The sequence below is a fragment of the Syngnathus leptorhynchus genome, chromosome 9, assembly GCF_054491065.1.
Source record: "Syngnathus leptorhynchus isolate UIUO chromosome 9, UIUO_Slep, whole genome shotgun sequence".
Taxonomy (NCBI): Eukaryota; Metazoa; Chordata; class Actinopteri; order Syngnathiformes; family Syngnathidae; genus Syngnathus; species Syngnathus leptorhynchus.
The window spans coordinates 10,814,425-10,839,299 of NC_141203.1; the positions used below are offsets into that span (position 1 = coordinate 10,814,425).

A 24,875-nucleotide genomic window follows, 5' to 3' on the forward strand; every position below is an offset into this window, starting at 1 on the left:
AAGAAATAGTTTGGTTGAGTAACACTTAGAAAGCAAGCTGCCGTTTAATTTTCCTCTCCCAATAAAAAAGAGAAAAAAGAGGAGGAAACGTGAATACTTGATGGGTACTAGTATTTATTATAAACATGACGTCATCCTGCTCCATACATTTGTATTAGGTTAAACAAATTGTACATTTTTGTTGGAATCAGCTTATGAGAACAGGTTCGCCAAAACACATGAGGTATTTCTTTAAAAAAATGGTATGCCTAAATATAACATTCAATTTTATTTCTACATGTCATGGACAAATACGAAGAATGCATTTCCATCAGAAATCACCGTTTATATACACACTTAAAAATGCGACCATATTCTGTAGCATAATAGCACAATTTCCTAAGTCATTTTTTTTTTCAACTTGCTACCACAATCATTATCATGAGTCATAGTTAAATATTTCCAGATAATGAGGACAAGTTTTAGCAAGCATTTATTTGCTTAATAGCAAAATTGCAAAACATGTGTTAACCCAATGGCACATTTCAATGTGTTTGGAAACAGAGGGTGGAAAATAAGGCAACATTATTATTATTTTTTTTTTATGGTAAACCTGATAACATATATTTGACATTCATTTTAACTTAGAGTCATAAAGGGAAAAAAAATAGCAGCGCGCAGACTTGCTAAATATGTCGCCCAATCCCTTCTCGTTTTCCGTACACGTTGAAATATGACGTAGTCAACGATGCTATTACGCTTACGGCATCGCTAAAACAATGATTTGCTTGCTAAAAAATAAAAAAATCTCTTAATATATGAGGGGATTCTAAGTCACAAGGCAAATCGACTCGGCTCGTTTGTTGAGTATGTTATTTCATTATTTTCTAAAAATGTTGAAACATGACTCGGCTAGCTACGTGTTGTACAGACTTGGATATTATTCACATTCCAGCAATGTTGACATCCACAACGCGTGTTTTTTTTTTGGGAAAATGAAGGCGCATTTATTTACAATGAAAATGTATCAAATCAAATAGTAGACAAGCATGCATATGTATAATATGTATCATTAAATGGGCGTCAACGTGAACTTGAGCTTCTCGACACATAAGACAGAGAGTGAAAAAACGCACATGTGGATCTTGGGCCGCCTCCAAAGCAGCCAACGCCAAGTGTGAAATGCTTGCCGTGATGGGGATTGCAAGTATTTCACACACGTTTATAAATAAAAAAACCCACGCCAGCCAGTCGAGACGTGACGTGGCGCTGCCGTGGTGGTCCACAAGACAGGAGCGTCTTCTTTCTTTTCTTGTCTTTCCTTCTTTTTCTTGGCTTTATTTTTTTATTTTTTTTTAGTCCACTTAGTAAGGAGCAAAGACCTGCTCCCGCATCATGAGTCTCTTCTTCTTCATTCTGCGGTTCTGGAACCAAATTTTCACTTGCTGGTCACTCAGATCCAGTCTGTCCGACAACTCTTTGCGCTTCTGCCTGTTGATGAATTCGTTGAGGAGGAACTCGCTCTCCAACTCAGCCAGCTGAGGCTTGGAGTAAGGCTTCCTCTTCTTTCTGTTCCTCACCTGCTGGGACGAGCACCACGGACCACCTGCACGCACGCACGCACGCCCACGCATACACGCACAATTAACAGCATAGCTGCGGACGCGAAAAAAAGCTTCTGATAAAGTCTTCCGTGTAGTATGAAAATACATCCATCCATCTATGGAGGTCGAGTGACACGTAGGTGGTCAGAAAGGCAGCGTATTTTTTTTGGACGCAAATGGAACTATTTCATATTTATTGATCAGAAATAAGATCACATGACATGCGCAATGACGCCTTTCTTTCCGCTTTAAAGCAGCGATTTGATCGATATACCGTCATGTTTATCAAGGCGTGATTTTCTATTGTTTGCGGGTTGCGGTATAAACTATTCTCGTCTGTTTTAGATTTCTTATGACGCAGACTTGCAGATGTGACGTATTATGTTGTTTGGATCTATGCAATGAGAAAACATGGGATGTATTTTTTTTTTTTTTTTTGCATTCCGTGCTATTTATTATAGCAACTATATCAAAACAAATACGTGATGTATAGTTAAGAGCGAATGGCGGTGCTGAAAATAGACGGTCAAATGTATTTGAATATCATTTTTGGGAGGTTTTCTATTAAAAAAAATAGATCATTTAAGAAATTAAAGCGTGCATATTGAAAAGAAATGGTGGCGGCTATTCAGATCATCAATTGCTCCACTTCACCCAAATTTAATTTGACTTTTTTTTTTCCAAAAACGTGTCTATGAAAATGACGACTGCAACTGATAGATTTCTAACAGCTGTGTATTAGAAATAAGGAGTCAGACAATAGTTTTAAGTTTTAAACAGTTCAAATGAAACCCAGAGTATTGATGTTTCAATCTGTCTGTCCATGACCTTGGAAGTGCTTGAAAAGTGCTTGAATTTGATCTTGAAAAGGAGTCCTGGACAGATTGAGTGATCCACTATTTGCTGCAACTGAACAATCGTTGATAATCATCGACAGAAATAAAACCAGCCATAAAATGTTACATGAGTGCAGGATATTTTCAACAGTGAGTTTCTTTAACAACAAGAACAATCATAAAAATAATAATGATAAAAAGGGGGCTACTTGACCTTCGGCAAAACACGTGAGAGTGGACGAAGGCCGAGCTGGGTCTTGCTGCTTGTTGTTTACATGCAGTCGTCGCGCGCACTCCTGCTCCAGATGGCCAGCAGCCGAACCATGCCCGTCCAAGTATCCCCGCAGCTCCTCGGCGTAAACCTCGTGAGGTACCCCCGACTGCGGCACCTTGTGGTCTGAACCAGGCGGGCAACGCGCAGCCGACTCATCCTGCAAGGGAGACTTGGCCGAATCCCCGTTGTTGTTGTTGTTGGTTCCAGGCGCGGTCGAGTTGGGGCGAAACGTCGGGCAGTAGGTTCCGAAGGCGCGGCTCTGCGCAGGCGACCCAGACGCGCACGAACTTGACCACGGGAGCGTGCACAGCTCTGCCCTTCTGTTGTAAGGGAGGTGATGGTGGTGGTGGTGATGGTGCAGCGGGGGCATGTGGTGCGCCCCGCCGCTGGCGCCCCGCAAGTTGGACAAGTAAAGCGTTTCGGGGGTCGGGGCAAAATTGAGCAGAGGTCCGACATAGCCCGGTGGGCTCAGAGGGTTCCGTTCGCACATTGCCATGGAGCTGGCCGCGCGCACGCTGCTCCCGAAGCGCCTTAGCAACTTCTCAAGACTAACGGCTAGCTAATTGGTGATTTGTCAACGGGTGCTCACGTGATATGCAAAGTGCGCACGGGGGCCCCACCCTGCGTGGACGCTCCAAATAGAGCGAGACGGATCGGTCCACGATGCTCGTTTTGTGCGTGTGTGTGTGCGTGAGTACGTGCGTGCCTGAATTCATCCATTTTCACCTTTCAATTGATTTATGGCCATAAAATGACCGTAAAGCTTCTATGACAGGAGCAAGAGCTTTTACTTTGGGAGATGCACACGAGGACATCTTTTTTGGTCGCTCCAAAAAAAAAAAAGAAAAAGAGGAAGAAGCAAATGTCCCTCAAACCAGCTGGGTAAAACAAAACAAACAAAATTCCGATATAGGTCAAAATTGACAGACGTTTTATGCATCTAACTTTGGCGTGTTTTGACAAAGCAACTACATTTTAGTTTGTTTTCGCTAAAAAAAATTGTTGTTTGGTACAAAATGATCCAGAAAATTGGGTCAGATTGACCCAAATTGAGCGGATCGGTCAATTTTTTTTTAATCCAAACTGTGTTATTTGTGACCCAGCAGTTTTAAGATAAGACAGGAAAAAAATTGCAAAGATTAAAATAACACATTTTGATTCATGGCTTCCGCATTTAGTATGTTCCACGTGGAGCTTTTCACTTGTTTAAGAATTGATATGACTTGATTATTTGTATGTAAAGTGCACGACTGGATTTTCCATATTATTTCCTAAAACTACGTATGAGCACTTCGTGAGTCGTTCTTTGTACGTCAAAATCCTTTTTTGCAGTTTTTCAAACTACATCACACAATTGCTAAAGAAATAATAATTCCAAATCCCCATATTTTTTTCCTTAAAACCGTGCGTAAAGCACTGTGAGGTTTTTTTTGTTTTTGAACGGGGCCTACATGTATACTTAGTTACATACTTCGCATGTATAATTTGGACGTAATACTCAATTGTGTATTTTTAAATAGCCTTCAATGACGTCAAAAGTCATTCCGAACATTTTTTTCCACAAAACCACACACGTGATGTGTGAATCCTCGCCACGAAAAGCAATCTAAAGGTCACGCATACCAAACTATATCATTTTTAAGCTAAAAGGAAATAAAAGTCATTTCGGTAACTTTGCGCATATCCCACATGAATACATTTCCCTTCAACCCGCGTATTTATTTGTGTGTTTTTTAGACAAAACTGCACTCCACAAAAATGTTATTAATGCCGAATCCCCCACGAGGCATCATCCTTCCTTAATACCACGCAATTGTCTTGTACGAATATTAAGATGGCGCCTGAATACTCAACCTAAAACTACATTTACAATACTTAGGTTTCATTATAGATTTAAAAAGGCACATTGAAAAGCAATACATACGCATTTTGTCCAGTGACTAACTAAATCCAAAACGTCCGAGCAATTGGAACATACCAGTAGTGTTGTTGTTGTTGTTGTTTTTTTTATCTAGAGTATCGACCTCATTATAAAATATGGTTTGTGGCATCTTAAGACAGTTTCTGTCTATTCTTATCATGATTTTTATCTCTGTCGTTGTGCACCATGAGTCGCCCACAATGAAGTTATTCTGCAGTAATATCCCGCTTGCAGCCTTTTCGCTTGTCACGCACCATTTTGATGCTTGCATGACGCACAACCAGAATAAATGAAGAATTTAGCGCAGAAAATGTCTTGCTTAGCTTCACTGTGAACCAGGATACACTGGATTTGATTGTTCTTGTCCTATTTGAAATCAAGTCAAGATAAATGTGTGAAACTCTCATGCTTGGTTTTTTTTTGCAAATCGAGAATACAAAAACAAGTCGCGCATGCCGAGTGTTGCAGTTACAAAACAAGGGGGGGGGGATACTTGTAAAATAAGTAAACAACTACATAATCAGCCAATTCATTTTTTTGAAATCACCAATATGTGAAGCTAAATTCGTCTTTTTCAATCAACATTCCGGTTCAAGTCTTGATCGGGCCAAGAAATGTAGAGGGCTGGAAAAAAAGGTCAATAAGAAAAACAGATGCACACGTTGTTTTTCTGTTAAACCAATGAGAATAAATGAACGTCTCCTGCGACCTTAGACAAGCTTAAACATAACACGACCAAAATACATTTCTTGAAAAGAAATATGTTATTTGATGTGTTTGCATCAGGGGAATTCACTATAAAATGAAAAAAAAAGTTTGGATGAAGGAAAAGGTATTTTTAAATGAATGTAAATTTGCTGGAAAACACAGTAAAGAAGTGTTGTGTTGTTTTACGGCTCTTTGTGTGAAGCGCTTGGCTGCAATGTCGTTTCCTGCCAAGGAAACTCTCCCCTGCACTATTGTCCTTGGTAATAAACTTGCTGCCTGTGCTGCATGCATGCTGCTTCTCTCGTTCAAGTTCTCTGCTGCTCTGCACGTCTGTCTGCAACACACACGCACGCACACACACACACAAACTCAAAGTCGAAGACTCTTCAAGTGTCCCCGTTGGCGCCAATCTTTGTCCAATTTTTTTTTTTGCTGTGTATGGAACAATGACATTAGCCTTCTCATAACTAACTTTTTGCACGAGTTTAATATGATTGTAAGGGTTTACAGAGAGTTTTTACAGACTTGTGTAGGGGGGGGGGGCGTGCAAAGGTTTACAAAAAGCCAACTTGAGACTTGTTTAAAGGGCTAACCTTACAAGGGTGACACATTTAAATGCAATTCATGCTGTCAACAGACTGTAAAGTCCATAGTATTGTTAAAATCTACACACACATACGCGCGCGCGCGCACCGACTCCTTATTCGTTCAAAATCGAGCAAATAGTTAGAATGGTAGCTTCAGTCAAAAGTTGTTATTATTTTACGGTTTTTGGTGAACCAGATGGGAGAAGAAACTACACACACACAAATCAAAAATAAAAGAAGATCGGAATTGTCCCGATTATTCCTTTGTGGATTACATTGACCTGAATTGCTGGGAAGATATAAACAAAGAAGCGAAACTTTTCTTTTTTTTTTTTAAGCAAGAACGTGATATTGTGACAGTATGACCATATACGTACAGCCAAATACGGTAAGCTATAAAGACGCCGGAGATTTTGTTGCAGAACAAAGAACTGCGATACTTGAGAACATTCTGATTATTTTCCTTTGAACGCGTCCCGTTACGATCAAAGAAATTTCAATCTGCACTTCTTAAAATTACATATTTGTACGAATATATCAGTAGACCACAATCCAACTGCGTAATTTTTTTATTTATTTTTTTGCTTGCTCCGGCCTGTTCTGCGAAATATTAGTTTTACTTAAAGCAAGGTAACAGTAAATAATATCTTTGCTCTATTCGGCTTTATTCCAGCTCATAGATTGAGTTTTACAAATATAGCTCTTGAATTATTTTGAATCACATCGTCCTAATTCAAGCTGATTGTGTTAAAGGATAAACAGTTAACATAGAAAGAAAAGAAAAAAATCTAAAATCCTGCTACTACATTGTGGCACACCTGGTTCCATATTGCACCTCTGCACAGCGACGTTCTTTCGTTTGTCGTTCATGAGAAACGCAATAGTATTCTTCAGATAGTTTAGAATTAATGCAGGAACCATTTAAATCGCACTGGCGCTATTGGTGGAAGCACTAATGGGTGAAAAACTGCAACCAAGTGCACTATTCATGTAAAACTATTTTTCTTTTCTTTTTTTAATCTGTATACTTCAAAATACCCCTTGAAAAATTATTAATCGCTTATGCAGTGTCTTAAAAATGAGTCGTGATAATGTTATTTATATTGGCCAGTGAATGATCCCATCAAATAGAATGTTTTAGCTTTTTAAATCAGGGATTCAGCTAAATCAAAGTAAGACGAACAAAACCCGTTTCATAAATCCTTAAAAATGTTCAAATGTTGGGTTAAAAACAACCCAATTTGGGTGAAAAATATATAAATATATATATATATATAATTTCCTAGTAAATTGGGTCAATTTTTTTATATATATAAATAATTATTATTATTTTTAGTACATAATATGTGCATGCACGCAACTCTAGTGAGTGAGCTACTGGATGAATAAAAAGAGGAAGAAGAAGAAGAAGAAGCCTCTCTGTGCTCACGCTAACACAAATTACTAACTGGCGCCCATACTGACCTGTCAGCACTTTATTATTTCAGCCAATAGGAAAGCTGCAATTCTCTCGCCGCTATTCATTTGTATTCCGCACAGTGCATAAGTAGCTTCTGTGCATATTAAATTAATAACAGTTTAGTATCCCCAGAACTGTATTCCATTAAAGGTGCTACTAATTCACACTTTTAATAGTCAATTCAGAAGAAAGCTGCATAATGGCCAAGGCAAAGTGAAATCATTCTATCCATCATTTTATCTGTCCATCCATCTATCCGTTTATTCGTCTATCCAGCTCGACAAGTTTCTCCGTCTGTCTGTCTGCCCGTCTCTCTATCCGTCTGTCTGTCGTTCTCTCCATACATCATGTTCTTATTTGAACTTATTTATTTGTAAGACTCAACACCCAGTCGAGCATGTTTTAACTCGTAGTTGAAACAACAGCAACAACAATAACAACAACAACAATAGTTTTCCATTTGGGATTATTAATTGTAATTTGGGACAATTCTTTTGAAACAACACTTCAGGCTGCTGCTTTATTTATTGGATGGTAACTGTAATTGCAAGAAATGTACACTAGATGGCAAGCTAACGCTAGTAATCAGGACCACAGACGCCCTGCAAGAAAGCAATTGTAAATGTTTTGGAAAAAAAATCAAGACCTCCCGCAGTGTCTTAAAAAACGAAACGAAAGTCTTCGTGTTATTGGTCAATTGACATGATGACGCAAACCTCAATTTCAATAAGGTTGTGTGAAATGTAAACAATAAAATATTATGATGTGCAAGTTTCTTTCAACATTTTCAAATGAAGACAAGTTACATAAGGCATACTTTTTTATTCTTTTGCAAATAACTCGTGAATTCGATGCCTGCAACACGTTCCACCACGTTTCAAGCTTGCAATTCTTTTGATGGTCACTAGATGGCAATGAGTCCACGTGTAGTGTGTGTTTTGCCTGCCTCTGTTCACAGAAATTAACATAAATGCACATGATTAGGTGCTTAAAAGTTACTCAACACTTTCTCAATACTTTTCTTAGATAGTTAACTACAGTTGAAACATTATATGAGTAGAAGTTTGGACTCTTCGTTTGCTTTGATGTCTGCTAAGATATTTTTCCGTTCAGTTATAAAAACAGACCAGTACATATTTTGCACATTATTATAAAACAACTGTAGAGTCTTATTTTTTTTATTATTTAAAAGCAGCTGCGAAGAACTAGAAAGATAATTGTACTTAACATTGTCACAGAAGCTCCTCCATGATTTGCATATCTGAAACGCTTATAAGGTGTTTCAAATCCGGCAGGGGGCGCCAGAGCACGCCGAAGCGACTGTAATGATTCCTTCACAGTCTTTGGGAGAAACAAGAGTTCTTTACGATGCCTTATAAGGCACCTACTGTATAAACACTGCAAGATGCGACCGCAGGATAAAGCAGTGACATTTTAAATATTCAATTACAGTTGATATAAAATGAGATTTAAAAAAAAGTGCAGGGAGGATTGTCATATTTTAGCTGCTTTGTTGTCAAAATGTGCAATAACACGTAAGGACGTTAAAAAGGCTTTTAAAAAAAAAGACGATTTACAGAAACAAAATTAGCACAACCCCAAAAAAATGAAGCTAAATAAATTAAGGGGGGGGGGGGGGCAATAAAGGCTCGCAAGAGGAGGGGATGGCCTACGGAGCTGCGAGGGGAGGGAAACAATAGAGAATCAAAGCATAATAATATTCCTAAATGAAAGGGGGGAAATGTTGCAGCGCTCATTTTATTAATCAGACTGTCAGTGTGAGCAACCAGGAGGCCAAAGAGCCAAAGAGCTGTGAGGGGGTGCCCTCACTCCTCCTCCTCTTCTCTCCTGCTCTCCTCTTGGATATTATTCGTCTGACCGAAGGCCGCCTCCATCATCAACTGACAGCCCTCTCCTATTTATTTGCTGATAAACCTGTTACAATAAATGATCATTGAAGCCGCGTCAAACTGCACAGAGATTTTTTTTTTTAGGGGAGGGGGGCATATATGACATATTGGCGGCGTGCGCGAGGAGGATGCCAGGAACATTTTGAGCGCCCTCTCCTCCATTTCTTCCATTTATTGCGTGTTGCTTATAAAAAGCTTTAGAGACATCGCAGAGACACTTGCACGCGGATTGAGCTCCCGCAGTCATCCCCAGGCAGGACCACTTTTCTCCCTCCTCCCTCCTCATCCTCCTCCTCATCCTCCTCCTCCCCACACGCTTTGATGATGGAGAGGATAAGAAAGGAGATGATACTGATGGAGAGGGGTCTGCACAGTCCGGTGGCCGCCAAGAGGCTCACCGATTCGGCCGGTAATTCCGTGTTGGAGGCCCTGGAAAACTCACATCACGGAGGACGACTCAGCCCGAGAATCACGTCAGCGTCCCTGCACGGGAGTCTCGTGGACATGCCGAGTAAAGGCAAGTTTGAGATCGACAGCCTTTTCGGGTCACACCAGGGCAACGAGCACAGTCCCTCGGCGGACATTTCGTCGTCGGAGAGCCGGAAAAAGATGAGCCTTTATTCGGAAGTTTCCCAGGAATCGGACATCAACAGTGATGTGGAAGTGGGCTGCCCCACGCATCGCTCGCCAAGCCAGCACAAGGAAAACAACAAAGGTAGGAAGACAAATCATTTCAATTGAGTAGGATTTTTTTTTCTTTCATGATAATAATAATAATAAGGCTGTGAAATTGGATCAAAGTGCAAATCAATATTTTCTTCTTTTTTTTCAGGTTATTCTGATTCTGGCTCGTCTAATACAAGTTCGAGCTCCTTGTCTGGTTTAAACGGAAACTCCTCGGGGACGTCCAACAACTCTAACGCGGATCAAGTCAGGAGGTACCGCACAGCCTTCACCAGGGAGCAAATTGGCCGGCTGGAGAAGGAGTTTTACCGGGAAAATTACGTCTCTAGGCCGAGAAGATGCGAACTGGCCGCCGCTCTCAATCTTCCTGAAACCACCATCAAGGTAAAGCAAATCACGTGCATGGAGAAATTACTGTAATTATTTTTTTTCCGTTCACTTTGCTGATTTTTTTTTCTTTTACTTTAATGAATCATTAAATGCGTTGTGACTATTTCCTCGCGTTTTTTGCAATCATTTGTTTTTTCTTTTTGGAAAAAGGCCTATTGCATGAATAGTAAATTCGAGATGAATTTACAAGTCGAAAGTAATTGTTATCTACCTGGTTGCAGTTTTTAAGTCAATTCATCATAAACACAAAAACAATGTACAAATTAATGTATGAATTCCTTGAAGATATTTTTAAGGGTTGCATTAATAGACAAATATAGGATGAAATGTAATTGGTTTTTGTTGCACGAATTGTATTCCTGTATTTTGTCATTATTATTTTCGCATGATTTCCTTATATTCGATTCATCATGATTTAATAAACAAAATTAAAAAATATAAATTATTATTATTATTTAGTCCGCAAAAACTCTTGTTTCTAGGTGAATTTAAAGATTTTTTACAAGAATAATTTATGGAAGGTGTGTTGTTTAAAAAATAGTCAATTCACGATGGATTAAAAAAAATGTGGGGACAAGCAACTTAATGTTTTCTGGTTCTTGGTGGCAGGTGTGGTTCCAGAACCGGCGCATGAAGGATAAGCGTCAGCGGTTGGCCATGTCGTGGCCCCACCCGGCGGACCCCAGCTTCTACACCTACATGATGACCCATGCGGCAGCCACGGGGAGCCTCCCGTACCCGTTCCACTCGCACATGCCCCTGCACTACTACCCGCACGTCGGTGTGACGGCGGCGGCGGCGGCCGCAGCCGCCTCGAGCGCCGCGTCATCACCCTTCGCCACCTCCATCCGGCCCCTCGACACCTTCCGCGCCCTCTCGCATCCCTACTCCCGGCCGGAGCTCCTGTGCAGCTTCCGCCACCCGGGACTTTACCAGTCACCGGCGGGCCTCAACAGCTCGGCGGCCGCGTCGGCGGCGGCAGCTGCAGCGGCTGCGGCGGCGGCTGTCGGCGCGCCGTCGGCCGGCGCGCCCTGCTCGTGTCTCAGCTGCCACAGCAGCCAGGCGGCCAGTGCGCTCGGCTCCAGGGCCGCCGGAGCCGGCGCCGATTTTACGTGCACGGCCTCGGGACAGAGGTCCGAGAGTGGATTTTTGCCCTACTCGGCGGCTGTGCTGAGCAAAACCTCCGTGCCCTCGCCGGACCAACGAGAGGAGACGTCACTCAACAGATAACTGTCAGCATCCCTTAATGCCCCCCCCCCCCGCAGCTTTATTTTCAACACATTGACACCTTCTGTTTATTTGATTGTTTTGAAAATCGGATGATTGTGACTGGAACTCGTTAAAAAGCTAAACGACCAACGTTAGACAATTACAATAATGGCAAATTCACTTTTCTAAACATAAAAAAACAAAACAATTTCCACTTCCCTAAAAGTCCAACAATTACCAATGAAGTGATGCCTCATATTTTTAAAATTTGAAGCAGATTCTTGAGAACAAAATGTTAAAATGCTCAATTGTTGTCAACAATGTCTGGATCCCAACAATTCTAATATTTTTAAGTTAAAATTCAACAGATTTGTTGCACTGAACATTTAATTTATTAAACCTGCATGTCGTTAAAAAGCTCCCCCCCCCCCCCCCCCCCCCCCTTATGGACAAATTTCAGTCAATTAACATTGATTTTAAGATGCAAACTTTAAAAAAAAAAAACATATTTGCTTCTTTGCCCAGCTTAAGTCACATAGGCTAATTTTTTTTTCATTTCATTTCATTTTTTAAGTTTCATTAAGTATAGAAGTTGTTCCAAAGCATTTTATAATGGACTAATGGTAGTCATTTAAAGACACTTCCGGGATCAAACCTTATGAAAAAAAATGACACACACTCATACGAGACAAACAGACACACTTGCCTGTCTGCTTGCCACTAATTTTTTTGTTACACCTAAAAAGCCCCCAATAAATGGTGTCAGTCATTCTTGCAGGTGACAACATCCCCCAATTAAGAGTCATTTTTACGCAATGTTAGATTTTATTTCAAAATGTCGACCAATCAGAAAACAATATTAAGACTCAATCGTTGTTTACATTTCGATGCAGTTTTCTAAATATTCCTGTCTCTGCATTACGTGACACTTTTTGGTCATTTAGTAAGATTTAACTTTGCAAAATTTAAAGTCCATTTTGGGTAATGATTTAATATATTTTTAAGACAATTTTTATATTAATCTCTAAATGTCATTAATTTTGAGCCACCTTGCATTTCATTTTAAATAATTAATTTTTAAAAAAGACATTTATTGTGTCCTTACGCTACAATTATTTTCGACCCCTTTTTGCATCTATAATATTCCCCAAACGGTACGAACTCCAAATTAACACGCACATTTTAAGGTCAACTACATCTGATTGTTTATTTTACGTTGAAAAAAAAAAAAGTCTATAAGCCATCAACTTATCAAGCCTTTTCATTTAGAGGCTTCAATCACAGTCCCAAAATCATTTTATATCGATCCAACTTATTTCACTTTTGCCAACTCTCCAGTTGCATCGGAACCGTGATGCTATTTTTTTATTTTGCAATACTTCACCAATTCTGCATTTTCCACAACTGTCCAAAACATCTTTTCACAAAATGCGGACGCGGGTAGGCGGCAATGTTTGGCAGCAGGCGGGCAATGTTTGCAGCAGAAGCAGCGGCACCTCTGCTCTGCTCTGCTCTGCTCTGCGGGGACCCTCCTAATCAGCTTGCAGGCAGGCGCGTCATTTTGCATCGCCTCTTTCTTGTCAATTCCTCTCTTAATAATGCGAGGATGATGACAAAAATTGCCAATCATGCACCCTAGATGGGAGCTTCCTTTTTGAATAGGCGGCTGCGAGGCAACGGGCTCGTTTGGAGACCCGCTGTCAAGTCCTAACAACCCGCGCAGGGAAGTCATTAGACATACAAAAGAGCCAAGGCGAAGACAAAGGAAACTCTGTATATATGGTTAATAAGTCACCGATGAAGGCTTGCAAATATGATGGCCAAAAATACAAGCAGAAAGGAAGCCCCACGGTTGTTGTTTTTTTTGCAGAAATGGAAACCAAACGATTCATTGTTTATTTACAGACGAGGCCGTTGCATCAAACACATTTTTTTCAGAGCGGGGAGATCCTCAGCACACTCATACAATTGCGACAAATTCATCTGTACTATTTTATTCGTTCCAATATGTGGGACATCATCGATTTATTCATTTTACAACGTGAATTGTAAATTATGGACTATTTTGCAAATGGTTAAGTTATTGAGGAAGAGAAATGCTTCCTTAATGTGGATGTTTTTTTTCTTACGTGTGACTTTCTGAATGTTGTTAATGTTGAAAACACTGGATGTGAGCCAACCACAACAATTGCCCCCTAAAATCAGCATTTTTGTGCAAAATTACAAAAAGACTCGATAATTTGTTATTTTTATTTTCATTATTTTTTACTTTCACAGTCCACTCAAGGATTGGTAAACGAGCACTGACTATAATATCGACCTTTTTACCTTCTGGGGTCTAACTATCATTGTATTTAAAATAACTGACTGTATGGATTTAAATATTTTAACTTGGAAAAAAAATGTGCAATATGAAATGTAAATCCTGTTATTTATTGATCGTGTTTGTTCTTGGGGGAAAAAAATAAATAGAAAATGTTGACACACTTCCACGTCTTTACGATAGACTGCATAAAATATTTTATTTACAGCTCTCGGTGTGTTTGCATGTTGTGACACAGTTCCATCGCACTGTTAATTAAAAATGCATGCAAATGTTGGAAAGGGGGGCTGGGAGAGGGGGGGGGGGGGTCTTCTATGAGAGGTCACTCCAGCACTATCATTTACCATTATTTGTACATTACCTCTAAATGAAACTGGCTGATCCTGTCGTTAATTGCGCTGGGTTCAAATATACGCACAACATGCACCAGAATGGCCCCCGGGGACTTGAAAAAAATATATATTTTTTTCAAACATGGCCATTAAAGAAGCAAGATTAGGGGGCTGCAAACATGGGCGTGATGTATCGCCGTGTTTCCTGGCGCTTTAAAGCGAGCCTTGCATTATGATAGATTGAAAGGGGGGGGGGGGGGCAACACTGGCCACAATAACGCCATTAGTTCTGCATCCACCGAGAAGAAGAGAAGTGGGGGGCTGGAGGGGGGGGCGTCATAACAACGTCGAGTGCCTGTCACCTTCACTGAATGTTTTTTTTTTTTTTTTATGCCACGGGGATAAATCTCTTGCTTGTTTAATATTCTACTATATTCGGCTTTATTTGGGTGCTAATAGAAAACCCAAATGAAATGTCCACACAGTGGAGATATAGAAAGGCGCGAGGATCGATGATGCGGCCCCTACTGTCCAATCAGGCTTGCCACGTAATTGCCTGTATTTTCAGGGTAATTGAACGGCTTGTTGTAAATTGAGAGGATTTGATAGAAAAGCACATGAAAAGTGCGTTTACTGACATTCATCGCGTCTTTGACATTGATTATCTGATCAGCGCCGTGTCACGCTCACCTCCAATTCTTCATTACACACTGTTTATGAGCTGTTACTGCACAACTCGCTTGTTCCACTGTGATTGATTGCCTTATTAACGCGTGTTCTTGTAAGTGTGACCGGACTGATTACGATGCATATGTTTAGAATAATGTTTCATTTAGCTGACTGCGAGTAATGCAGGGTGACAGCTGCTGCGGGAGGACAAAAAAAAAAAAAAAAGAGGGAGGGGGGGGGGTATGGAGTGGAGGGTAAACTACAGGGAGCAAGCGGGGCCAAAACGCGTTGAAGGTGGAACCGCAACATGAGCAAGTGTTATTGTGGCCAAAAATACTAATATGGCTGTGGTTCCTTTTTTCGGAAATGGAAGTTCACACCTGTGGAAGTCGGCATGCCACATAGTGGAGTGGATGTATGGGGGGGGGGGGGGGACAGGAGGGGCAGTGCCCCACTAGATCCTATTTTGTTCATTAATTATGCAAGAAAAAAAATGAATATGTTGGCTTGTTTCCAAACTCATTCACTGGATACAGGCTTAAAATTGCTGGGGCAAAAAAAAGCCAAAAAACAACAACACAGTTTGGCAGATAGACAAGAATTATATATATATATATATATATATATATATATATATATATATATATATATATATATATATATATATATATATATATATATATATATATATATATATATATATATATATATATATATATATATATATATATATATATAAAAAAAAAAAAGACTACAATGTGTTTATTGCCACCCCTAATTGAAGTTTCTCATTAAACCAAACTTTGCTGTAGAAAAATTTGCTCTATAGCTTAATGCTAGCACAAAATGCAAAATATCATAGCAATTGTCAAGACACCACGCATTTCATGTTTTTGATTTACTCTATTCTGTCCTAAGAAACATGTATTTTGATCTGTGAAAAAATCTTCAACTGCAGAATTGTTTGGACCTTTTGATAAAGTAGATCCGTGTGTAAAGTTTAAGACTGTTTTTTTCTTCCGCAGGGTTAAGAAAAAAATAGATCATAAGGTCACTAAGTGTGAAAGTGGCACAAAAGGCTTTAAACCGATCTTTTACCGTTACGAAAACACACATCGGTAGATTATTCTTCAAAATGCTGTTAAAGAGACTTCAAAACAAACGAGTTCATAAATACAGATGGTAAATGAGGACCAATTTAGTTGTCTTGTTCCTTATTATTCCATCCAAAGCCAAGTAAAGCCGATCGTATTTTTCTCTCATTTGGTGCAATATTTGCATCACACGGCACAGCTGTTACAGCCTCAGACTATCAGGTAGCTTCCAACACCTATAAGATCTCATTTAATGCTTTAAAATGTTCCCCAAACGTGAGCGGAAGACGAGAGCTTAATGAGATTTATGCCGCCATTACGCTCCTAAAGTAGTTTCTGCTCTGTTTGTCTCAAATCATTGCTTCTGTTCAAATGTTACCTTCATATATTACATGGCATTAATTCAACTATAGCTCATTAAGACGGAGCGAAACGGTTAAATTAGCTTATCAAGTCATAATCATGATGAATGGGCTTTTAATTCTGATACAAGCTGGGCAAATTGCAATTTTGTGCCTTTTGATGGTTCTCAAATAACATTTAATATAACGGGTCATCCCCTCAATCAATTTACTGGAGGCTGCGAGCGTGTTGCGCACGGGATTTTTTTTCATGCATATGTATCGAAACGTGTTCTCAATTATCTTTGGAAATTGCTTTTATTGGGTTAACGATTAATTCTTCCACAGTTTCTTTGCTGTGCATATGGTAACGGTGGTGCAACAAATTAATATTCCTCAGATGAGGTCTATATGCTTTAGATTTTCATTTTTTTTTTGGGGTACATATAAATTATGTAGTGTTATGCTTGGGGATTTCAAAAGACATGAACAGGCAATTTCTTGTGGAACTGCCGACATCTTTGAAGCGAAATAAATTAAAAAAAAAGCGCCATAGTGTGTCATTAACTGTAACAGATGTGGTGTTATCTTTAATACACACTGACGGACTGAATATACAGTATATTTAAATAAAGAATAATGGAGAACTCAAACAACAGATTTGTCACAGTGCCATGCCAAATGTTGCACAAACTATTGAATTGAAACGAAATGTTTCAAAACAGCATTGCTTGTAAATACTGTACCCTTAATCTGACCATGTTTGTCATTTTAAAAGTTGAATTTGAACATGCAGGGTTAACTGTTACTTTAAGTTGTAATATCATCAATCGCCACTAAGTGGCAGATATGTCTTTGTTGTGGGTACACACGCTCATTAGTAGCCCAATATTTGTTTATGGATTTGAAATGATATGCAAAATGGACAAAGTTGTTTCATAATGTTAAGATTGTAAATGTAGGTCAGTGCTTCTGGTTGTGTTTAGTTGATCTAAGTCCATCACAGAAGAAATGTTCGATGTTTTTTGGATGTTGAAACGGGACACGCCCCCTAAGTTTGATACCATCTAAACCAGGAGAGCTGCCGACAGTCAGGACAAGACACAGAACAGTCCAACCAGTCAAGATCAACTCAAGGTATGTACTTTTTTTAAATTTTATTTTAATCCCTCAATTCGGCTGGTACACGTTTGCTCCCATTCCAAAGTGTCCGTCGGTTGAATAGCTTGGAAGATGTAGCATCAATGAAATACATTGTGTTAGCATCCACTCGCTCGCTAGCCAAAGTTAGCTCGGGAAGCTAACACTTGTCGGGAAAGTGGATTAAAGTTATTTAAAAGCACAACTGACGTCTTATTCGAGGTTCAACGTTAGAGTAGCAATGGACTTGATGTCCTGCATTGGAAAAGAAATGAAACGCCACACGCGATGTGCACTTTTTTATGCTAGCTGTTAGCAAGACGCTAACCGGGGGGGTGCTCCTGTTGAAAGTTGAAAGTCTTTCGACTATTTTCAGATGTTAAGGAGTTTGAAACCATTCACTTCGAGTGACTGGCTTTTAGTTTCCCTTTGTCTCGTTGAGTGAAACATTGCCGCTTTATGTCCACAGGTGGAAGACGTCAAACATTGAAAACATTTCGAAAGAGGCTCCAATCTCCTTTCACCACTATGGGGGCTGCCATCTCTCGGTGGAGGGTGTGTTTTTATTTCAAACTGAATGTTTTAACTTCATTTTACCCACTTTAATTGATTCCTTTTATTCTCCCTTGCAGGCCAAACCTTCCACTGTGGAGATTTTGGAAGGACTAGATAAGGTATGCTTTAAAACAAATGCATTTTAATTGTATAGAATGCATTACTTATTTTCCACAAATACATTCAGTGTATCGTTTAATTGGCTCAGTGGGCGCTATGAGGCAAGCCATCAGGTGTGACAGTTTTTATGACAATTGTAAAGCTTCAGGTGCTGTCAAAAGAAAGCTGAAATGAGTAATAGACGTGTAGTCCAAATAAATCCTTGCGTATCGAAAAGACTTCCTCATTTGAGGACTGACGGGGCTTTAGTGCGCCACTACAGTTAAGCTGGGAGGCTATTTTCAGCCCTCTCTCCTTGGAGCACTTGACATTGCTCAGGTCAAGTAGCAACAAAACATCTCGTTAGAAAAACATCCTATCTCCTACTGCAAAAAGATTATTTCGTTGTTTTTTTTATTTGCGGTCTGTCGTTACGCAACATCTTCGTCCTGTTACAACATCGGATTGGGAGGATGTAACGCGCTGGTTCGAGAGTGACAGACGCACATGTTCGAGCGGAGTACATTTACGTCATTAGCTATTTGTAGATTGGGTGACCGAAACTTAGAAGGGGTGCACGAAGGAATATCGTGTGGGTCTATAAAAGACGCTGGCTTCAGTTGATGTCTTATAACACAATGTCAAATAAGTCAGCTTGGCTTTGACGATAAAATCAATACGTTTGACCCATGACCTCATTTAAACTATTCGGGAAATAAAGTAGTGATAATTAATCCCCAAAATATTCTGTGATATATTTTTCCACTTAACATCAGCATTGTCTTCTTCCAGGACATTCATCTTTATGAGGAGCACGGTGAAAAATACCAAAGGCAGCTGAAGATCTGGCTTGGCCGACTGCTTATGTACTCTGCGCTTCTCTACCTCATCACCTGCATAGTGGTGTACTGCTGGTACCTACCGGAACAGCTCATGGGGCGCTTTATTCTCGCTCTTCCCTTTGTCATCTTTCCTTTATTGTAAGTATAGTATACCTAATCAGCCTTGAATGAAATGTCACAGACGCCAAGCTAATCAATGTCTTCCTATTTGTTTTTCAGAGTGTGGTTGCTTCGAAAACTCCTGATAGTCATATTTTCACGAAGATTTGAAAAGAATAGTATGAGACTTTAGACTCTTGGTACAATTTTAAATGAAATTAGGCTTAATTTGATTGATCCCTTTTTTTTTTCAGATGAAAAACTGGAGACGCTTAAAGTGCAAAAGAAGAAAATAGTAAGTTATCAATTGAGTTGCTCTATATTGTTGTTTATTGTCCATTTTCTTTCTAAAAATAGAGAAATGTAAGGGGGGGGGGGGCATTTTTTAAAATTTATTTTCTAGCGCATTTCACATCGCAGCGCTTTTGAATGACTCGAACAACTTCTCATGTCGGAACCTTTCATTATCACTCTTATCGATCCTATCAGCGCTTTGTATTTGTTAATCAAGGTTGCGTGCAGATGGCATTGCGTTGACTTAACCCAATAAACTACTCTGCTAATGTCACAGTAATTAATAGCATGCGGCGTCGCAACGAAATAAATCTGAGAAATGACTTGTCATCCTCTGTCGGCTCTAATAACTTTCAATAATTAGGGCTGATGGATTTTCACCATCTCCATTATCGAAGTAGTGAATGTAATTATTCTTCATATTACGTGTAAACATGTAGAAATGTTAAGTATTTGCTGTAAATGAAGATATGCGCTTTGCGTCACTTCTAATGTCACGGTAGGTGCAGTTTATTACAGCTGGATAATTAGATATTAGATGATCGTTAAATGAATATACAGCGTTTTTCACCACGCACTTCTCGTTTCAGCTCGCAGAAGTTATGGAAACGGAGACGTATAAGAATGCAAAGATGATTCTGGAAAGATTTGATCCCGATTCCAAGCGGACAATTGTGAGCAAACTGTTTTGTTTTGAGCAAAGTCAATCCTAATGGGGGTCGAATTGTTTCATGCGTCCAACTGAGAGTTTTTTTTTTTTCTTTTACAAAGGAACTTGAATCGACTCCGCTCGGACCCCAGATGACGCCAAAAGCAGGCCAAGGTAGTCACGAGTAATAACAACTCACTTTCCTCTGCTTCGCTTAACCTCACCGACACTTTCTCCTTTTTGTCAGAGCTCCGCCAGCGTAATGTCATCCCGAAAACCCCGGCGGCGGCCAATCCTGACAGCGGCGTCGCGGGCCGCCCACCTCTTTCCAGCGGGCCCGGACGATTGTCCCACTCGGCTCCGGGAGGACCCCCAGAGAGGGTCCTGTCGGCCGCGGCCGCTCAGGAGAGCTTGATGAGAAAGACCATGACCCCTGGAACACCTGCTCCAGGATTTGGTGAGTTACCTCCATGGGTGAGGGAGGGAGGGGGGGGAGGGAAACCACATCATAATGTGGCCGATTAAAGCTCGATTTACTCTTCCTGGTTCTCTCTCCCCAGTTGCTCAAGTTCCATACCTTACTGTCTTAAATCATTACTCAGAGTAAACATTTCTCATACAAAGTGAAATTTTAAAAAGTGCTTTTGTGTGTAGAAAGTGCTGGCTCATTAGTTGGCTGCCTTTTTTTTTTTTTTAAAGATTAAATAAAAAATAAAACTTTCTATAGAGACATCTGTGTATCCCGTATAGAGGCGCTGACTATTCAATATAAATTATTTCTGGCCTATAAACACTCAATGGAAGAAGCAAATGGGTGCAAACAGTAAAGGAAATGTGCTTCAAGAGGGAGCGGCGAGCCGTAATTGCCATGTGGAATGCCAACTGCGAGCAATGCACGAAGCAGGATTACATTAACTATGATTAATTAGCCGGAGCGCCGTTTGTTCTCTGGGCAATGGCGACGGAATCTCAGTTAAATGTCTTCTTGGCAAAAATTGCCTTTGGCATCGGCAACAACCTCACAAACGTTTTACACCGCTCGCTATCACCTGCTTCTGCCGAAAATTGAAAGTGAAAAGCAATTTGATACACAGAGTCGCCGCAGAGTTTCCATATGTCGACGAATTAATAAGCAGCGGGGTACTGAGACGCTGCCAAGTCTCAGCGAAATGACCAGTCATCTTCCTATGATTGCTCTTGATGTTAGATTATATTAATTACTACTCTCCGACGCCGTGGGGGGGGGGGATCCGGACGTGCGTTGCGAGGGAGATGGCGAGTCATTAACGGCAAGGAGTTTTGCAAAATGTTTCATCTTTCTTTTCCGAAGCTCGTGTTTGATATCCGTGATGGCATAAAGGGTTTGTTTGTAAAGGGATGCACCCGCCGGGTCCGCCCCTGGCCAGACCAGTACTACCAAGAAACAGGGGGGCTATGGACAGAGTCCTGGAGTACCTTGTTGGAGATGGCCCACAAAACAGGTCAATGTCATAAATCTTGTATACATTGGCATTACATACTTTAGTATTTTTTTTTATTGTGTTATTTATCAAATATTGTTTTGGGGACTGTTTTCTATTACTGACCAATGACCTTTTTTTTTTTTCTCTTCTATTCCTCCCTCAGATTCGCTCTGATATGCCAGCAGTGTGTGTCCCACAATGGCATGGCGTTAAAAGAGGAATTTGAATACGTCGGTAAGCCTGAGCTCTTCGTCAGTCGTCGTCCCCCCCCCCCCCCTGAAATGTTGTGCCTCCATTTGCCCTCTAGAACTTGGCAGCGCAGTATATCATGCGGTTTTTAAACGCCTCCAACACCGCCGACCCCTGCGAACAAATTCGCACCAAGATTGAATATGCAAACCGACGCTGCGCATCAATCTTGTGCGTTTATGCATCTCGGGCCTTTATAAAAAAACAAAACTAAATTGGCTCACATTCATGTATCTGTCTGTTTGTGAGATGGCATTCACGTGTTGTTTTATTTGTCTCAGCCTTCCGCTGCGCATATTGTTATTTCCTCAACCCTGCAAGGAAGAGCAGACCTCAAGCACCCAGACTTCCCGAGGTCACCGGTGAGCTCAAGATGTCTTCCGAGGCACCCTCATCATCCACTGCCGATGGAGACTCCCCTCAACCTCTTAAAGGTACCCACGCAATGCACATATATGACTCAGACCAAAATCTCGGGCCAAACAATTATTTTAATTCAGACATTGTAATCTCGTCATACGGATTTGCCACAATGGATAAAATCTAAAAGATGCTTTTTCTGTTTCACGAGCAGGGGACATACATCATACAACCCCCCCGACCCCGCCGGGGTCCAGTCCTGAGTCCGAACCCGAAAGCACTCCCAAATCCCAAGACGAGCCCTCTGAGAAATCAGATGGAGAGCAGGATTTGTCTGCCATGGATGTGGAGTAAAGAAATCATCTGGAACTTTGCCGAAACCGATTGAAAGAGAAAGGCCGTACTCCGGAGTAGCACAGTAACCCGCCGGGTTTTACTCTACTCGGCCTTTCGCTTTGGCGAACCTTTTTATCGTAGCGCGTGTGGTAGGAAACTCTTCACCAAGCAGTTGTCGGGAGCTTCCGTCGTTTTGTCAAGCTGGATTTAGACATGTTTACCTCCGTCGTTGACGTCACGTCTTAATAGAAAAGTGTTTCTGGAACGCATTTTTTATTTATAAAGTCCATTTACTGCTGTGCCTTAGCCATGTTGCGGCAAAGTGGTGCAACCATGTTTACACGCGACGGTACAATAGAAAGCACTTGCAATATGTATTTATTTCCACAAAGAGGGGAAGGGAGACTATGGTTGCTATTGCGCACCCGCTGGATGTGCCTTTTACATTTTAAATGGCTTCCTCTTGATGTAACCTATTTACATTTTGACAATCTCTTTAAATGTTTTCACTCAAGTGAATGGATGTGTGTTTGCTGTGAATGTGTCAGTTTAAGTGTAAATAATATGAAAATAAATTTTTGAGAACATGAAACCAAAGTTTTAAGCATTCTTCTCAAAATGTACATATCGAGGCGCTTCTTGCTAGCAAGACTGTTATTGACTGCGAGAAAGATGAAATAGTCGTGATCACATTAACTCTCATGTATTCCGCACGTGCGTCGGGATTTACAAATTGCCGACCTATTTAGGTTCCCCCACCGCCGATGTTTCAACAGTCAATTTTCATTAGCTGTCCAATTTTATCTTGTGATCATTTCTTTTTTTGCTCATTGATCATTTCAGACAGCGTAGCATAATAGCGTTGACATGGAGCCCGACCACTCTTGATTGCTTGACCCTCTTCATTTGCAAACCAGAAAGTCATTGCAGCTCCAAAGTTGCTCCGCTGCCACCGCCTGACCCTCTTTCCCTCAACACGCACTGTAAACTACGGAGAGAGAGGTCAACGCGTCGCATCTTCTATGGGTTTTGATAATGTATGTTTACAGAGACGTGACCTCCGGGGCCTTGTAATGCATCAATGTGACATCCACAGTAACGCCTGATTCCACCGCATGCTGTTTGGGGTTGACCTCTGACAAGAGTTGAACGGGGGTGAAAAAAAAATGGGACATCAATAGGACAATGTTTGGATGTTTTCACACCACTGGGAGCTTGTTCCGCCATGCGCAGGCTGCACATGTGCATGAGTGTTTTTTTTTTTTTAGTGCTCTGCGACAGTGACCGAAATTATTGTCTGTTTTGGGTTTAGGGTGAAGATGTTTGTTGCTCAATCAAAAGATCAGTTTTCAACTAAAACCAATATTATAAAAATGTAATCATGCAGCGAGGAATATATTTAAAACGGCCCTCCACGTATTTTCATCATGTCCAAAATTCAGAAGTTTAAAATTTAAAGAAATATTCCATCATCTCAAATCCTTATTAAAATTGAGTATCTTCTGCGGTTAAGTCAATAGTTGCGGTTGTTGATGTCATGATGGTTTATGAATTATGAATTCACTCTTAGGGCCTTCGCATCGTTCAAGCTAGGAATGTCACCAACTCTTTTTTTTATATATTTGTACAATGGCAACATTGTTAGATAGAATAATAATAAAAAAAAACAGATTTTAAGCTGTTTATTGCCACTCTCAGTTGAAGTTTATGGTCCAATTAAACAAAACGTGTATTTAAAAACAACCTTAGCTTAGCTTAGCCTTGAATCCGCCATCTTAATGCTAATGCTAACATACAACTTTCTGGCATTTTCATTCATTTCACAAGGAAAAGACGATTTTAGATACAATTGTTTTGCGTTCCAAGCATGTTCAAGGAACAAATTAAACTTGCCACTATATTCCGAATCTTTATACGGGCAGAATATTTGATACAGCTCTTGTGTTGGATCTTAGGTGGTCATAATGCTCTGGACATGATGTCATTAGAAATGAAGGATATTCAAATCATCTGTGACTGTGAGATGATAAAGAAGAGATACACTCAAAACCTCTCGAATCAACATTTCTGTCACGTCAACGCGAACGTTCTCACACTGGAATCAAATGACTGATGAAATACCAAACCCCGGTGCCGAGGTAATTTTGTACAAGCGATGAAAAAGCCACAGTGGAGCTGTCCCAAGGTTCATAGTTCCATTTCATTCCCATCTCTCACACGCGCCATGGAGGCCACTTGAGTCAAATTTATACTTATCTTTTATTTATACCCCGAAAAAAATGGCAGATAAGAAACATAAGCGTTCTTGATATTGTGTTCTGTCATAAGTTGCAGCCAAAGATTGAAATCCTGCGAAACAATTTTCTGAAGAAATGAAAGAGCGTGCCCTCCTGAACCCCGGAGGAAAATAAGCCTGGCGTGTGAAGTGGAATATGAAACAGAGGGCCCCTTCGAATAAGTAAAACAGAC

The 24,875-nt window shown here is 40.4% G+C and overlaps 3 protein-coding genes across 4 annotated transcripts; 2 read left to right on the forward strand and 1 right to left on the reverse strand.

Annotated features, from left to right (window-relative positions):
• Window positions 1-122: 122 nt before the first annotated feature.
• hoxd12a (homeobox D12a) lies at window positions 123-3,233 on the reverse strand. Its single transcript, XM_085920565.1, has 2 exons — window positions 2,634-3,233; window positions 123-1,585 (listed from the first exon to the last, which is right to left on the reverse strand). The coding sequence occupies exons 1-2, from the start codon at window positions 3,187-3,189 to the stop codon at window positions 1,344-1,346; spliced, it is 798 nt and encodes a 265-aa protein (XP_085776691.1). The 5' UTR covers window positions 3,190-3,233; the 3' UTR covers window positions 123-1,343.
• Window positions 3,234-9,599: 6,366 nt separating this feature from the next.
• evx2 (even-skipped homeobox 2) lies at window positions 9,600-11,582 on the forward strand. Its single transcript, XM_085920903.1, has 3 exons — window positions 9,600-9,993; window positions 10,111-10,346; window positions 10,962-11,582. The coding sequence occupies exons 1-3, from the start codon at window positions 9,600-9,602 to the stop codon at window positions 11,580-11,582; spliced, it is 1,251 nt and encodes a 416-aa protein (XP_085777029.1).
• A 5,712-nt stretch (window positions 11,583-17,294) lies between these two features.
• Window positions 17,295-22,990, forward strand: lnpa (limb and neural patterns a). 2 transcript variants are annotated; one of them, XM_085921083.1, is made up of 13 exons: window positions 17,307-17,457; window positions 17,930-18,015; window positions 18,093-18,134; window positions 18,907-19,094; window positions 19,176-19,234; window positions 19,310-19,350; window positions 19,940-20,023; window positions 20,121-20,172; window positions 20,246-20,455; window positions 21,374-21,479; window positions 21,625-21,695; window positions 21,992-22,144; window positions 22,285-22,990. In XM_085921083.1, exons 2-13 carry the CDS (start codon window positions 17,989-17,991, stop codon window positions 22,422-22,424), a joined length of 1,173 nt encoding a protein of 390 aa, XP_085777209.1. In that variant the 5' UTR covers window positions 17,307-17,457; window positions 17,930-17,988; the 3' UTR covers window positions 22,425-22,990. The 2 variants fall into 2 exon arrangements, with proteins under 2 accessions (XP_085777210.1, XP_085777209.1); XM_085921084.1 differs by lacking the exons at window positions 21,992-22,144; window positions 22,285-22,990 and adding an exon at window positions 21,769-21,972 and having other exon boundaries at window positions 17,295-17,457.
• The last annotated feature ends 1,885 nt before the right edge of the window (window positions 22,991-24,875 follow it).

Coding starts and splice junctions, on each gene's coding strand:
- hoxd12a (XM_085920565.1), bottom strand. CDS start 3,189: ATGGCAATGTGCGAACGGAACCCTCTGAGCCCACCGGGCTATGTCGGA. Junction 1,586..2,633: donor TCTCACGTGTTTTGCCGAAG/GTCAAGTAGCCC, acceptor GCGTGCGTGCAG/GTGGTCCGTGGTGCTCGTCC.
- evx2 (XM_085920903.1), top strand. CDS start 9,600: ATGATGGAGAGGATAAGAAAGGAGATGATACTGATGGAGAGGGGTCTG. Junction 9,994..10,110: donor GCACAAGGAAAACAACAAAG/GTAGGAAGACAA, acceptor CTTTTTTTTCAG/GTTATTCTGATTCTGGCTCG. Junction 10,347..10,961: donor TTCCTGAAACCACCATCAAG/GTAAAGCAAATC, acceptor TCTTGGTGGCAG/GTGTGGTTCCAGAACCGGCG.
- lnpa (XM_085921083.1), top strand. CDS start 17,989: ATGGGGGCTGCCATCTCTCGGTGGAGG. Junction 20,024..20,120: donor CCGATTCCAAGCGGACAATT/GTGAGCAAACTG, acceptor TCTTTTACAAAG/GAACTTGAATCGACTCCGCT. Junction 20,456..21,373: donor AACACCTGCTCCAGGATTTG/GTGAGTTACCTC, acceptor TTGTTTGTAAAG/GGATGCACCCGCCGGGTCCG.